Source organism: Pristis pectinata, chromosome 4, assembly GCF_009764475.1.
Source record: "Pristis pectinata isolate sPriPec2 chromosome 4, sPriPec2.1.pri, whole genome shotgun sequence".
NCBI lineage: Eukaryota > Metazoa > Chordata > Chondrichthyes > Rhinopristiformes > Pristidae > Pristis > Pristis pectinata.
In genome coordinates, this window is record NC_067408.1 from 88,128,269 (window position 1) to 88,141,136 (window position 12,868).

At 38.9% G+C, this 12,868-nt stretch overlaps 1 protein-coding gene across 1 annotated transcript in view; it reads right to left on the bottom strand.

Annotated features, from left to right (window-relative positions):
• Positions 1-12,868, bottom strand: part of caska (calcium/calmodulin-dependent serine protein kinase a) — a 234,084-nt gene that overhangs the window by 80,074 nt on the left and 141,142 nt on the right. Inside the window, 1 exon segment of the mRNA XM_052013430.1 lies at positions 833-954. Within this exon segment, the coding sequence (XP_051869390.1) occupies positions 833-954 (122 nt within the window).

Sequence of the window (12,868 nt, forward strand, 5' to 3'; positions counted from 1 at the left end):
TCATTGGATAATGGCAGTGGAAAGACAATATCAATACTCTCTCTCCAAAATCCTCCAAGTTCACTGGAAGGATAAACCACAGCATTGAGGCCTGAGTTACACTCGGCTGGTGGGTTCGTGAGCACAACGGTATGGGTGAATGGGGCTCGATATAAATTAGGTTGTGGGCAGCAGTTTGAATGAGTAAAAGTTTGTGGAGCATCAATTCATTGACATACCGGACGTAGACTCCCAAAATAGATATTCTTTTTGAATCAGTCACAGGTAAAGATTATTAACTGAACTGAGAAAAAGTCTCTAATAATCTGTCTTTCATCTTGGATGCAATCAACACTGAAAGGCAGATTATTAGATTGGTCATACTGTAATGGGTGGAATTGCTTGACAGTGGAATAAATGACATATAGCAAAACAAACTGGTAAAAGATCTGTAAAATACTACATAATAACCTTTTTCTGTGGAATTGACCAATCTGTGAATTAGCAAATTGTCTTATACTTGTGAAATAGCTACTATTATTACAAAAACATTTTTTTAAAAAATCACACCTTTAAGCATCTGAGAAACCAAGTATGGTTTGTTCTAAGGGGACATCGATCTTTACAAAAGTGCATCCCATATCAATTCTTTTATTTAGTGAATTCAAACCAGCTAATAGGTCCTGACATACTTTGGTCATTCCATGAATTGTGCTACCACTGATCTATGTTGGATCCCCACCTCCAAAAACAAATGAATAGGATGCACCTCAAATATTTTAAGCAAAATTGAGAGGCTTATCAAAAAAATATTATTAAATTCATATGTGAACAAATGTCTTAAATAACTCACATCAAGTAGTGTATGGAGATGCTGGTCCTGGAAAACACTGTGTAAAAAATCCAAGTCCTTTTCACTGCAATCTGTTAATGCATGGATTTCCTCCAAACTGTCCAGAACCTGTGAAACAGCTCCTGCAGAGACAAACATATCAAACTCTTGAGGTACATGAAGAGAAGGGTGTTGATCACACTTCTGATGTTCATTTACCAGGCCAGAAAGATACAAGTGATACAGAAATGATCACACTGGTGATAGATTGGTCTGAGAACAAAGAAATTAGTGATATGATAAAGTGGTTACCAACACTAATATGTTTTAGCACCTTCCAGGCATGGTACTGGATAGCTAACTAGAATGAATTAAAAATAAATTATGCAAGGCTACATTTTGAAGGATGAAATAGATTAACAAAAAATACACACACAGGTAAATGGTAGGTGTATTAAAGAGGTAACTCTTAAAAATAGTTGCTTACTATCTTCCATCTTTTGTTCCCAATAAAATTATATCCTTACTGAAATCCTAAACCTAGAAATTACTGTTTATCAGACAACAACTTTAGTTAATTAGATCCACCATACAAGTTCTGAATTATAAGAAATTAATTTGAATGTAGTTTGTGTGAGCAGTTGTGAAGCAGAACCAAGAATAACAGGAAACTAAACCACATTACTGGGTGGAAAGCAGAGTAAAGAATGAAGCAAAAGTTAATTCAACAACAGGCAGGAAAACTGAAACATACAGAGGAAAATGTAAAATTGTAAAATCTCTATCAAGGGCGTAGATTCCCTCTTTCCCCACATTTGAAGGGGATAAAAAGTGTTATGGTAAAGCACGATTCTAAATGTATTCACTCAAGTGGTCATCCTTCAGATTTAATTGAACCACCAAATCAGTTAATATTCTTGGCCACAATTCTGCCCAAACTTAAAGTGGGAACTTAGGTTGCCTTTTCATTTCCAAAGTCAGAATTCTAATAACAAACTTAGTAACAGCTAAGTTCTGCTAATTCCGTATAATCAAGAAATCAAACTATGATCTTTCTCATCTGTATAGAATGCAGATATGCATTGAACCAGCAGTTGACCTTAAAATAACTCCATCATTGTGTAATTAAAACAGAAACAGATCTAAAAAAATGTAACAAGATGACACATTTGTTTTTAAGACATTAAGTAAAGCAAAACAAAATGAAGTCGATGCAAGACCGTGATGGCTATTTCATATATATTTTTGGGCTTACAAGAATGTCAGCAGAGGAATATTTTTCCACATATGAAAGTAAGCATTCCCAGGTCAAATAAAGCACAGCTCTCTCAATTCTGTTCCAACAATAAGTTTTATTCTAAACCATAGAATCAAATTTTATTCAATTTCGCTTCAGGATTTGTGTATAGCTGTCAAAATCTGCTTTTACTGCTGATTTGGAATTGCCTTTAACAAGGTGGTGGTGAGCTGCTGCCTTGAAATATGGCCAGTGATATTGGGAAGGGAGCTCCAGGATTTAGACCCAGTGATGATGAGGAATAGCAATATATTAAACAGCACATTTACGGTTTTTAGAATAATTAATCATAAGGATTACTTCAAATCTTCATTTACTGAAGTTTCGAATAAAATATACTACAAGGAGCTTTCTCATATTCTACACTAATTACCTCTTAACACTAGTGCCTGGAATTTATTCAGGGCTTCTTATTTACTACCATTGTGCACAGGTCCTCCCGAGGTTATGAATGCCCAACTTATGTATAGTCTGTACACATGAACAAGTGTTTGGGAGACAGACAGGATGGATTTGTCAGCTGCTGCGAGGCTGCAGGCATCTTCTGTCGTGTAGGAACTCTGTTCACAGCAATATCTAAATGGCTGATTTAAACGCCCTGGTCTAACTACACATTGTACTTCATTGTTTAAAATTTCGACTTAAATATATTGCCAGCCAACCACATTTTTGATTTGTGAACTGCTCAGGTTATGGGTTAATCCTGTACGAGAATGAGGGCATCTCCAATAAATAATTGTTGAGTTAAGATGGAGGATTCAAAGAAGTCCTTGATATGCAGGCACTTGATTTCCTATCAAGTACTTTGGACTCATCAAAACCTTGCTGATCACATGCACTATCTGACACCGGCAGTGTACCCTACTCTCTGCCAGCTCCTGAAGCTCCCTGCCTGTCACTCTTCCATTTAGATCTTCATACAAAAGCCTTACCACTTCAAGTTTCCAGATGTTCCCAAGAGGCAGAATCATTTGCAACCCTTTGAGGATACCAATACTTAATCATGCAGCATATGGCCTGCCATTATCCATATCTTGTTCCAAAATGTCATTCTCTGATCACTTGCATTTTGGCCACCATACTATTATTTAACAAATTCTTGGAGAAGGCAAAATACAGAAGCCTTCAAGCCTTCATTTGCTTGTAAGCCACCAGCTTTCAACAAAAAGTTTAGTGGGAACCAGCCGCACATGCATGCATTCATGGGTTTGTTCTGCCACTGTGATGTTCACACTTATAACTAAGATTTCTCAAAGTATTTTACAACCTATTAATTTTGGCATTCAGTCATTGCTCTTATATAGGAAATTAAGCAAACAATTTACAGACAGCAAGGTACCTCAGGCAGCAAAGAAATACACTCCCAATTGTGACTACTTATGCAAACTTGACTGTGATCCAGACAAGTTCTATATTTCCCTGATTTTTGTCACTATTTCTGGACCCTCCATATCCATCTTTAGGCCTCAAATCATGCACCTTAATCACCTGCTCCTGGACTTGTATCACATCTACAAAAACTCAGCTCTCTTCTGCACTCAGATCCCAATGGTTTTCCCCTTTTAAATTAGTTTTCTTTATTAGCTCTGACTGGGATTCTTTTGATGGCTATCAGGCCTCTATTCTTGAAAAATGCACCAAATTATACATTTGCACATTTCTGTCTACACGTGTGATCATTCCAGCTACAAGTCTTAAGAATGAAATTTCCCTGTTTTCCTGTACAATGCCTCTCTTCTTAAATTGGGCTCTCCCTTCTTATTATCCTGTCCTTAGAACCATACAGTGACAGAGAGAAAAACTCAAGGATATCCAAATCTGACAGTGCAGTATCTAAGAGGCAGAATAAATGCAGCCAACCCATCCAATTGAGAGGGGATTATGATTTGGGCTGCTGTCATACCTATGTATTGCTGTGAGATGAAATCATTGGATGCAAGGCACCACTGAAGATTCCTTCAAGCCATTTTCTGTTGTGCTCCTCCTCCACAGACAACCTTCTCTTTCAGTCACTAGAGCACAGAGACCTTTTTGTGTGGGTCAATTTATTTTGCTCATTGCATCTTCTGCTGCACCTGGTTCAGGTCTGCTACTAGGTTTTCCACAACACTAGTCTGCTCACATTAGTCCGAGCTTAAAAGTGAACCATTTTCCTTTCATGCATGAATAGAATGTGCACTTGAAGATGGGCCTTAAGTAATGCTCTGATGAACTCTTACAACAATGACGTGGGACTGACACGACTGACTTCCAACCACCATAGCCACAATACATTGTGCCTGGAATGATTCCAGCCACTTAAGAGTGTTTTCCCTAAATTCCTCTTGTCTTTAATTTAATGATGCAAGAATTTTAACCCTGCCTTGAGGTCACGGACAGACATTCTCACCTCATCTCTGTAATTCAGTTCTTTTCTTCATGCTTAGATCTAGGCGGCCTTGTGAAACCAAAACTTGACACCATTAAGCAGTCTGTTTCCTGAACTTGATAGCTCAGTGGACGACACCTACCATCATTATGCTGATGATTTACAATAGCCTGTGAAAACAGGATTATCCATTTGCCACTTCAACCTCGTTGGTACTGATTTACTAGGTTCCACCATCACCATTTACTGCCACACACAGATGCAGGATTACAGAACTCTGATCTGATCCAATGGTTACTGTCCACACCACTGTAGCCAGTGTAGCTGATGGCAAGAATGTGAGGCTGAAACATTGTTCAATTAAACAGATTCTGAAAGTCAGGCAAAGAAAATGAGTAAATAAATGCTATGGTGCAGGTTTCTAGGCAGGAGCCAAATGATTCTTTTGATTTGAGTTGAAAGAAGTATTTGTTTATGGAAAAAAACTTATACCAGTGAACCCAGCAAATGACCTAGACTGGGGCAATGACTAAAAGACAACTCTATGGGTCACCCATTGGGCTATTGTTTGACTTGTGCACATGTGCAAAAAGAGGACATGAGATAGCTTTGGCAGATAAGGTAAAGGAGAATCCTAAGAGATTCTACAAATATATCAAGAGCAAAAGGGTAACTAGGGAAAGAATAGGTCCCTTTAAGGATCAATGTGGTCACCTATGTATGGAGTCACAGGAGATGGGAGAGGTGTTAAATGAACATTTCTTGTCTGTATTTACTATTGGAGAAGGCCATGGAAGCTAAGGAATTAAGGGAAATGAATAGTCATGTATTGGAACATTACAACAGAGGAGGTGCTGGCAGTCTTAATGCATATTAAGGTGGATAAATCCCCAGTGCCTGACCAAGTATATCTTAGGACATTGTGGGAAGCAAGTGTAGAAATTGCGGGGGCACTAGCAGAGATATATGCATCATTTTTAGCCATGATGGAGATATCTAAAGACTGGAGGATGGGTAATATAGTGCTTTTATTTAAGAAGGGCTGCAAGGGAACAAGCCAGGGAACTACAGGCCAGTGAGCTGAACATCTGTGGAAGGAAAGTTACTGGTAGGGATTCTGAGGGACAGGATCTACCAGCATTTGGAAAGGCAGGGACTGATAAGGGATAATCAGCGTGGCTTTGTACATGGGAAATCGTGCCCTGTAAATTTGATGGCGTTTTTTTTTGAGGAGGTAACGAAGATGATTGACAAGTGGAGGGCAGTCAACATTGTCTACATGTACTTCAGTAAGGCCTTTGACAAGGTACCGCATGGTAGGCAAATCTAGAATTGGCTTGGTGGAAAGAGACAGATGGTGGTAATGGAGGGTTGTCATTCAGATTGGAGGCCTGTGACCAGTGGTGTGCCACAGTGATCGGTGTTGGGTCCACTGTAGTTTATCGTCTGTATTAACAATTTGGATGACAACGTTGTTATGATGGTTAGTAAGTTAACAGATGACACCAAAGTTGGTGGTGTAGTGAACAGTGAAGAAGATTGTCTAAGATTACACTAGAATCTTGATGAACTGGGGAAGTGGGCCAAGGAAGGGCAGATGAAATTTAACTCAGACAAGTGCAAGGTGTTGCATTTTGGTCAGTTAAACCAAGGCAGGACATACACAGTAAATGGTAGGGCTTTGGAGAGTGTCATGTAACAGAGAGACCAAGGGGTACAGATGCATAGTTTCCTGAAAGCAGCACCACAGGTTGACAGGGTGATGAAGGCATGGTTGCCTTCATCGGTCAGGGCATTAAGTTCAGGATTTAGGATGTACACGTTGCAACTATACAAATTGTTGGTAAGACCACACTTGGAGTACTGTGCACAGTTCTGATCGCTCAGCTAAAGGAAAGATGTCTTTAAGCTGGAAAGGGTGCAGGATAGATTCTTGAAGATGTTACCGGGACTGGAGGGCTTGAGTAGAGGCTGGATAGGGTGGGATATTTCTCCCTGAAGCATAGGAGGCTGAGAGGTGACCTTATATAGGTATACAAAATCATGAGTGGCATGGATAAGGTGGATGGTCACAGTCTTTTTCCCAGTGTAGGGGAGTCTAAAATTAGTGGGCACAGGTTTAAGATGAGAAGAGATATATTTAAAAGGGACTCAAAGGGAAACTTTTTCCACACAGATATGGAAGGAGCTGCCAGAGGAAGTTGTAGAGATGGGTACAATTACAATGTTTAGAAGACATTTAGATGGGTACATGAATAGAAAAGGTTTTGAAGGATATGGATCAAATGCAGGGAAATGGGACTAGCTCGAAGAGACATTTGGTTGGCATGGAGGAGTTGGGCCAAAGGGTCTTTTTCCACACTGTACAAGTCTGACTCTATGGAAGTCGGAAATGAACAAAAACAAGTGTGTGGGGGAGGATCACAGAAACAGCTGTGATGGGAGAAGAAACAGGCACAGGAACATCAGCTGCCAGCTGGTTCAGTGAGTGAGTGAGTCTGATCAGCACTCCCAGCTCTGCTTAACCCTGCCTCCGATTGTTGTGACTTGTTTGTGGGGAGGATGGCTGGAGGTGAGAGAAGGCACATGGAAATGTCCTGTTCCCACGCGGAGAAGACGCCTGCACCATTCGGCAGCCGGCAAATCCATCCCCACCCATCCCACTGGTTTTTCGATGATGTACGGGGTGTCCATAAGTCGGATGTTCATAACCTGGGGAGGACATGTGGGAGGTGCTGAAGGACTGGAAAGAGGCAAATGGAATATGTTTGTTCAAGAAATAGTTTAAGGACATTCCTACTAACTACAAGCATATCAGTTTAACATTGGTGGTGGGCAACAATAACCAGAGAAAAATTAATACATATTTGTGATGGTCTGAGTAATTGAGAGCCAGCATAGATTTGTAAAAAGTAAATTTTATTTGACTAACCTAACTGCATATTTTGACAAAGAGAAGGTTGATGAAGGAAATGTAGTGAATGATTTCTATATAGAAATTAAGAAAGCGTCTGACAAGATGCCACACATAAAAGGTGATGTAATAGTCGGTGTCAACTTGGATAAATTAAAAAAAAACTTCAGATACTAAAAATCTGAAACAAGAATGGAAAATGCTGGAAACACTTGGCAGATCAGGCAGTATCAAGGGAAAGAGAAAAAAATTGCTGTTTGCTTTGCTAAGTGCTTCCACTAGTTTCTTCATTTAGGACAAAAATTGGCTTGAGGATAGAAAGCAACAAGTTGTGAAAAAGGGTTCTGTTTAGATTGAAAGATTTTAGTCTCACATTCTCAAAGGGTCAGTGCTAGAATGACTGGGATAAAGGAATACAGAGTGAAACTTAATTTGTCAATCATACCAAATTTGGGGTGTGTGGCATACAGTTTGGATAATAACAATCAACTACAATAGGAGGTAGATAGACTGAAAGAAAAAGCTGAGGTAGTAGATGGAATTTAATACAAGGAAATATGAGGTAATATTGATTTAGCAGCACAGTTCTGAAGAGTCTGCAGGAACAGAAGGACCTGGGAGCTCTTGTGCATAAACATTGAAGATGGAGAGATATTGAGAGAGCAGTTAGCAAAGCTTTTGAGATCTTGGGCTTCATAAAGAGGATTGGGGTATAAAAGTAGGAAATTATACTGCACCTAAATTAAACTCTAGTTAGGCCACAACTAGAATACTGCAATCACCACGCTCTAGGAAAGACATGAAAGGCACTGAGTGGGTGCAAAAAATTAACTAGATTAAGTCTAATGATGAAGGATTTTAGTTACAAGATTAGGTGAGAGAAACTGGTGTTTTCTCCAAGGAGGAAAGGAGACTGAGGGATTCGATAGAAATACGCAAGATTATGACAGCTTTAGATATGATAGGCAACGTTGTTCCTATTAGCTGATGGTACAAGGATTAGGCAACGCAGATTTAAACTTTTGGACAAAGGATGATACAAGAGGCAAATGAGGAAGAATTTTATGCTGCATTGGTAGGAATGGCCAAAAGCTAGTTACCAAGGTTGGTGGAAGTGGAGATGACCAACAATTTGAAAAATTTCGATAGATATATAAACTTGCAGGGCTATGAGAATAGAGCAGGTGCATGGAATGGAGCAGATCACTGTGCAGACAGCAGACATAAATGATAGGCCAAATGATCTCCACCTCTGCCATAATGACTCAATGAGTCTATCATTTTGTTGACATTCGCTGGTTTAGACTCTCCACTGCTCAGCAATAGCTCATCAACCCTGACTGGTTAATGGTACATATTTGTTATTTCTATTCGCAAAAATCCCAGATTATTCAAAGCAACCATGCACTTGCAATAGCTGGTTGTTAAGAATTTCCAGTGGGAAAAGCTTAGTCTGCGGGCAAAAGCAAACACAATGAATGCTGGCATATGCTCACTGATGTTTGCTAAAAAATAATGCTTTTAAACTTAGACTTGATATTAATGCTCTTTTTAATTAGTCATCAAAATCCTGTCCTGTATAGACACTAACTTGTCCAAAACTCACATCACCAGCATCTCCAATTCCTCCCTTGCCAGCACCTCTATGTCCATTTCAGTGGATAAGTGAGCAACAACTACAAACTGCAAGCCATGGACTCCCACAGCTATCATGACTACACATTCTCCACCTTACTTTCAATCTCTCAATTTCTCAGTCTGCATCACATTTCCTCTGATGATGACCTCTCCCACATAAACACAGAATCAGAATAGGAGGCCACCATTAAACCCATCAAATCCATGTTGATTCTATATAAGAATAATCCAGCAATACCCTTTCTCACTAGCCTTGTAAATATTTTCCTATCAAGTATTTACCCAGTTCCTTTTAGAATATAACGATTTATTCATCCTTCATTAAACCCTTCTCCCAGCAGTGCATTCGAGATGCATGAAAAAAATGTCACATTTGGTTCTTTTTCTAATTACCTCCATTTTAGCTCTGTACATAGCTTTAGTTCTGAATATTTCTATGAATTGGGAACAGTTTCTCTCTATCCAGTCTGCCTAAACTCTATCAGATTAAGCAGGGATTTACTTGCACTTTTCTCAATTTTGTATAGTTATGTTGTCTCCCCTATATCAGGGAAACCAAGTGGAGATTAGGTGACTGCTTTGTTGATCACTTCCATTCGTCTGCAAGTGTGACCCTGAGATTCCAGTTGTTTGTGACTTTAATTCTCCATCCCACTGCCAATTTGATCTTTGGTCTCCACTTCCAGTATTTCTGCTTTTGACTCTTTTTTTTCCTCCTTGGTACTCTCAACTAATAATATAAACTGCATCCAGACTACTGCTATTCACTAATGAATTTATCACCCTTATTCATCCTGCTCCCTTGCCCATTTTATCATTCTCTCCTGAGATCCACTCTTTCATAACATCTTATAATCTCTCCACCCCACCTTCATTCCCTTTCTTATAACTTCATTTTATCTCCAACTTTTTCTAGTTCTGCAGAAAGGTTGCCAATCTGAAATGTTAACTGCTTCTCTCTGCATATACACTGCCTGACCCACTGAATATTTTCTTTGTGTTTCAGGATGTCCAACATTCATAGTGTTGTGTTTTGATCCAGGATCTCCATACTATTTTCCATTGCCCTTTTACTCTCTTACCACTAGATTAAATTAATCTCACAGGACCTTTACACATCAATTTCAAAATACCAGTCCTCATTTACAACAACTTTGGTCTTTTAACCCCCCAATTCTGCCACTGTCATTACACCACATGTCTATTCATAAAGTATTCTACAGTTCCAACTTTGACTTTCCTGGCAGTGCTCCTGCTGTCATTTCACTTATAGCAATGGAGCATTTGGCTTTTTCAGTACCATTCATTAAAAAAAACATTAGTCCCTGTGCTTTGTGACACTTCCCTCCATTTCCGACTCTTCTCCAACTATCCCTCGTGGTTACCACATTAATGCTGGTGCTCAATTTTGACAAGTCTGCAGCTATTTCTGTCTCAGATATTTTATTTAAAAGATACACAACACAAAGGCAAACAGTACCTGTTGAATAAAATGTACCAACCCACTCCCTATCATTTTAGAACTATCACCTGACTGAATACATTTTATCTTGCCAGTTATCAGGTCAGGTTTTGTCCTGAATTCTTTGACCACATCAGAAGGGAGATCAAAGAAATGGATGTTTTATTTTAATGAAAATGGTTCCTGGTGAGGACAAATGCTCAAAAACATTTGGAAAAGTTTCTTGCACCATGCAAGTAACTAACAAAATTAGTTAACAGCAGGGAAGAAAATCTATTATTCATGCTTTATCACTTACTTCTCGACACATGTGGATTCATTAAAATCACTTTCATCCCTACAAAGAAAATCCTCTGATTAGGTTGAATTTGGTACTTTTATGAACCATTTATCACATATGACACTGAGGAATTAATGAAAACAGATGGTTCACACCAACAGATGGTTTTTTACATTTTATGAATGCTCAAAATTTAAAAGGCTGTTCAGCTATTAAGCCTCACCTTCCACAGATCATGTACAACATTCATCATCAAAAGGCTTTCATCTGCTTCAGCTATGCCTTTATCATTACTTTACTGATTTGGATTATAACATTACACAAATTTTAATGTAAACTAGCCCAACTCTGCAGATTTATCATCAAATTCTAGGAATATCCAAAACCAATCATTTCATATGGAGCAGTCCTCTTTTGTAGAAAGGATGCCCAAAAAGCAAATATTTTCAATTTATAAAAAATGACAATAATTATTTTTGAATTACAATTAAATCACAAGCAGCATCTGATTAACTTTGTTAATAATTACACATTTGCTGGAATTGTCAAATTACACAAGCCCTTCTCATTTTCTGGTACACATTTTTAAATGCATGTGTCTGTAATTTTTGGTTTAGCTTGTTGATACTAATATTGTAAATATAGTTAAGCAGAACTGTTTGTCATTCTACTATTTATAAAGTTTTATGGAAATGTATAAAACTCAGTTAAATGCGTTATATAGCATTTTTCAGTTCCACTTCATCTCTATCTATTTGAGTATTGTCTATTGGCATTAAGGAAAATGAACCTGTTTAATCCAGGGGGAAATCATATTTTGCCACACCCAAATAAACTGAATTTCCTCACAAATTTTAGATGCCTCTTTGCACCAAAGACCATTACTTCAATTGTTTCTTCTCACTCTTGGCCTTTTCTCTCATTTCTCTTGCTCTTCTTGTTACCTATTATACAGCCTCCCATTCTACCAAACATCTCCCAGTCCCTATCCCAACCAATCACATCATCCTATTCTCAATATCCTTGGATGTGCCTAATGTTCTGGGCTTCTCTGGAGGGCACACCAAGGCATTTATTGCTTTTCCTAAGCAGAGATCCTGACTAAATGATTTTCCTCATTCAACAAAATTTCACAACGTGAATCTTGTCAGCTTCCTTCTCATCCCCCACTCAATAACCACTTGTATTCTGCCAGTGGACCAATAATTTTAACCTTTGTTATTCACCGCAGAATATTTGTTTCTCACAAGGACCTTTCCATCCACAACCATATTATTGGATAATTGAATTGAGATCGAAGCTCATGGATAGATACCTTGTGTCCTATAGTGAATACTTCCCTGTTGGCTACCATCCACTTTTATCATAGTCATGGTACTATTTTGTTCATTTCAATTTCTCCTATTCCTTTGGTGCTTTCCTTATTCGATCATGTTTAAAAATAAAACGCCCTCCATCACCACCTCAAACTTTAAAATCTTTGTTGCCACACTGCACAGCTTCTCATTTCTTCTGTTCTTCAACAAGTCATCTTTGATGTTTTCAATCCACACTTTAAATCCCATTTTCCTACTCTGAAGTAAATGCTTCCTGACATCTCTCCATCCATACAAATACACCCTGCTGATATCACTAAGCTCCTTTTCAATTAACCTCGTGCATTCCTCACCACCCATATCATCCACCCACAGACTCCGATTGCCTCTTCAAACTAGTTTGGCAGGGGGGTTGGATCCCAAGCATCAGGGAGGCAAATGAGAGGCTGAAAAGTGATGCAGAAGTCAGTGACAGCAAATTGAATAGGCAGGAGAATGGCAGGGTGCGAGGAAAGCCTATTGGATTAAATTGCATTTATTTTAATGCAATAGGTCTGACAGGTAAGGCGGATGGAACTTAGGGCTCGGGTAGCTACATGGGACATTATAGCCATTACAGAAACATGGCTAAGGGAGATACAGGACTGGCAGCTTAATGTTCCAGAGTACAGGTGCTTTAGGCAGGATAGAGGCAGAGGAAAGAGAGGAGGGGGAGTTGCATTTTCGATTAAGATGAACGTCACAGCAGTAGTCAGAGAAGAAGTTACTCAAGGATCATCCAG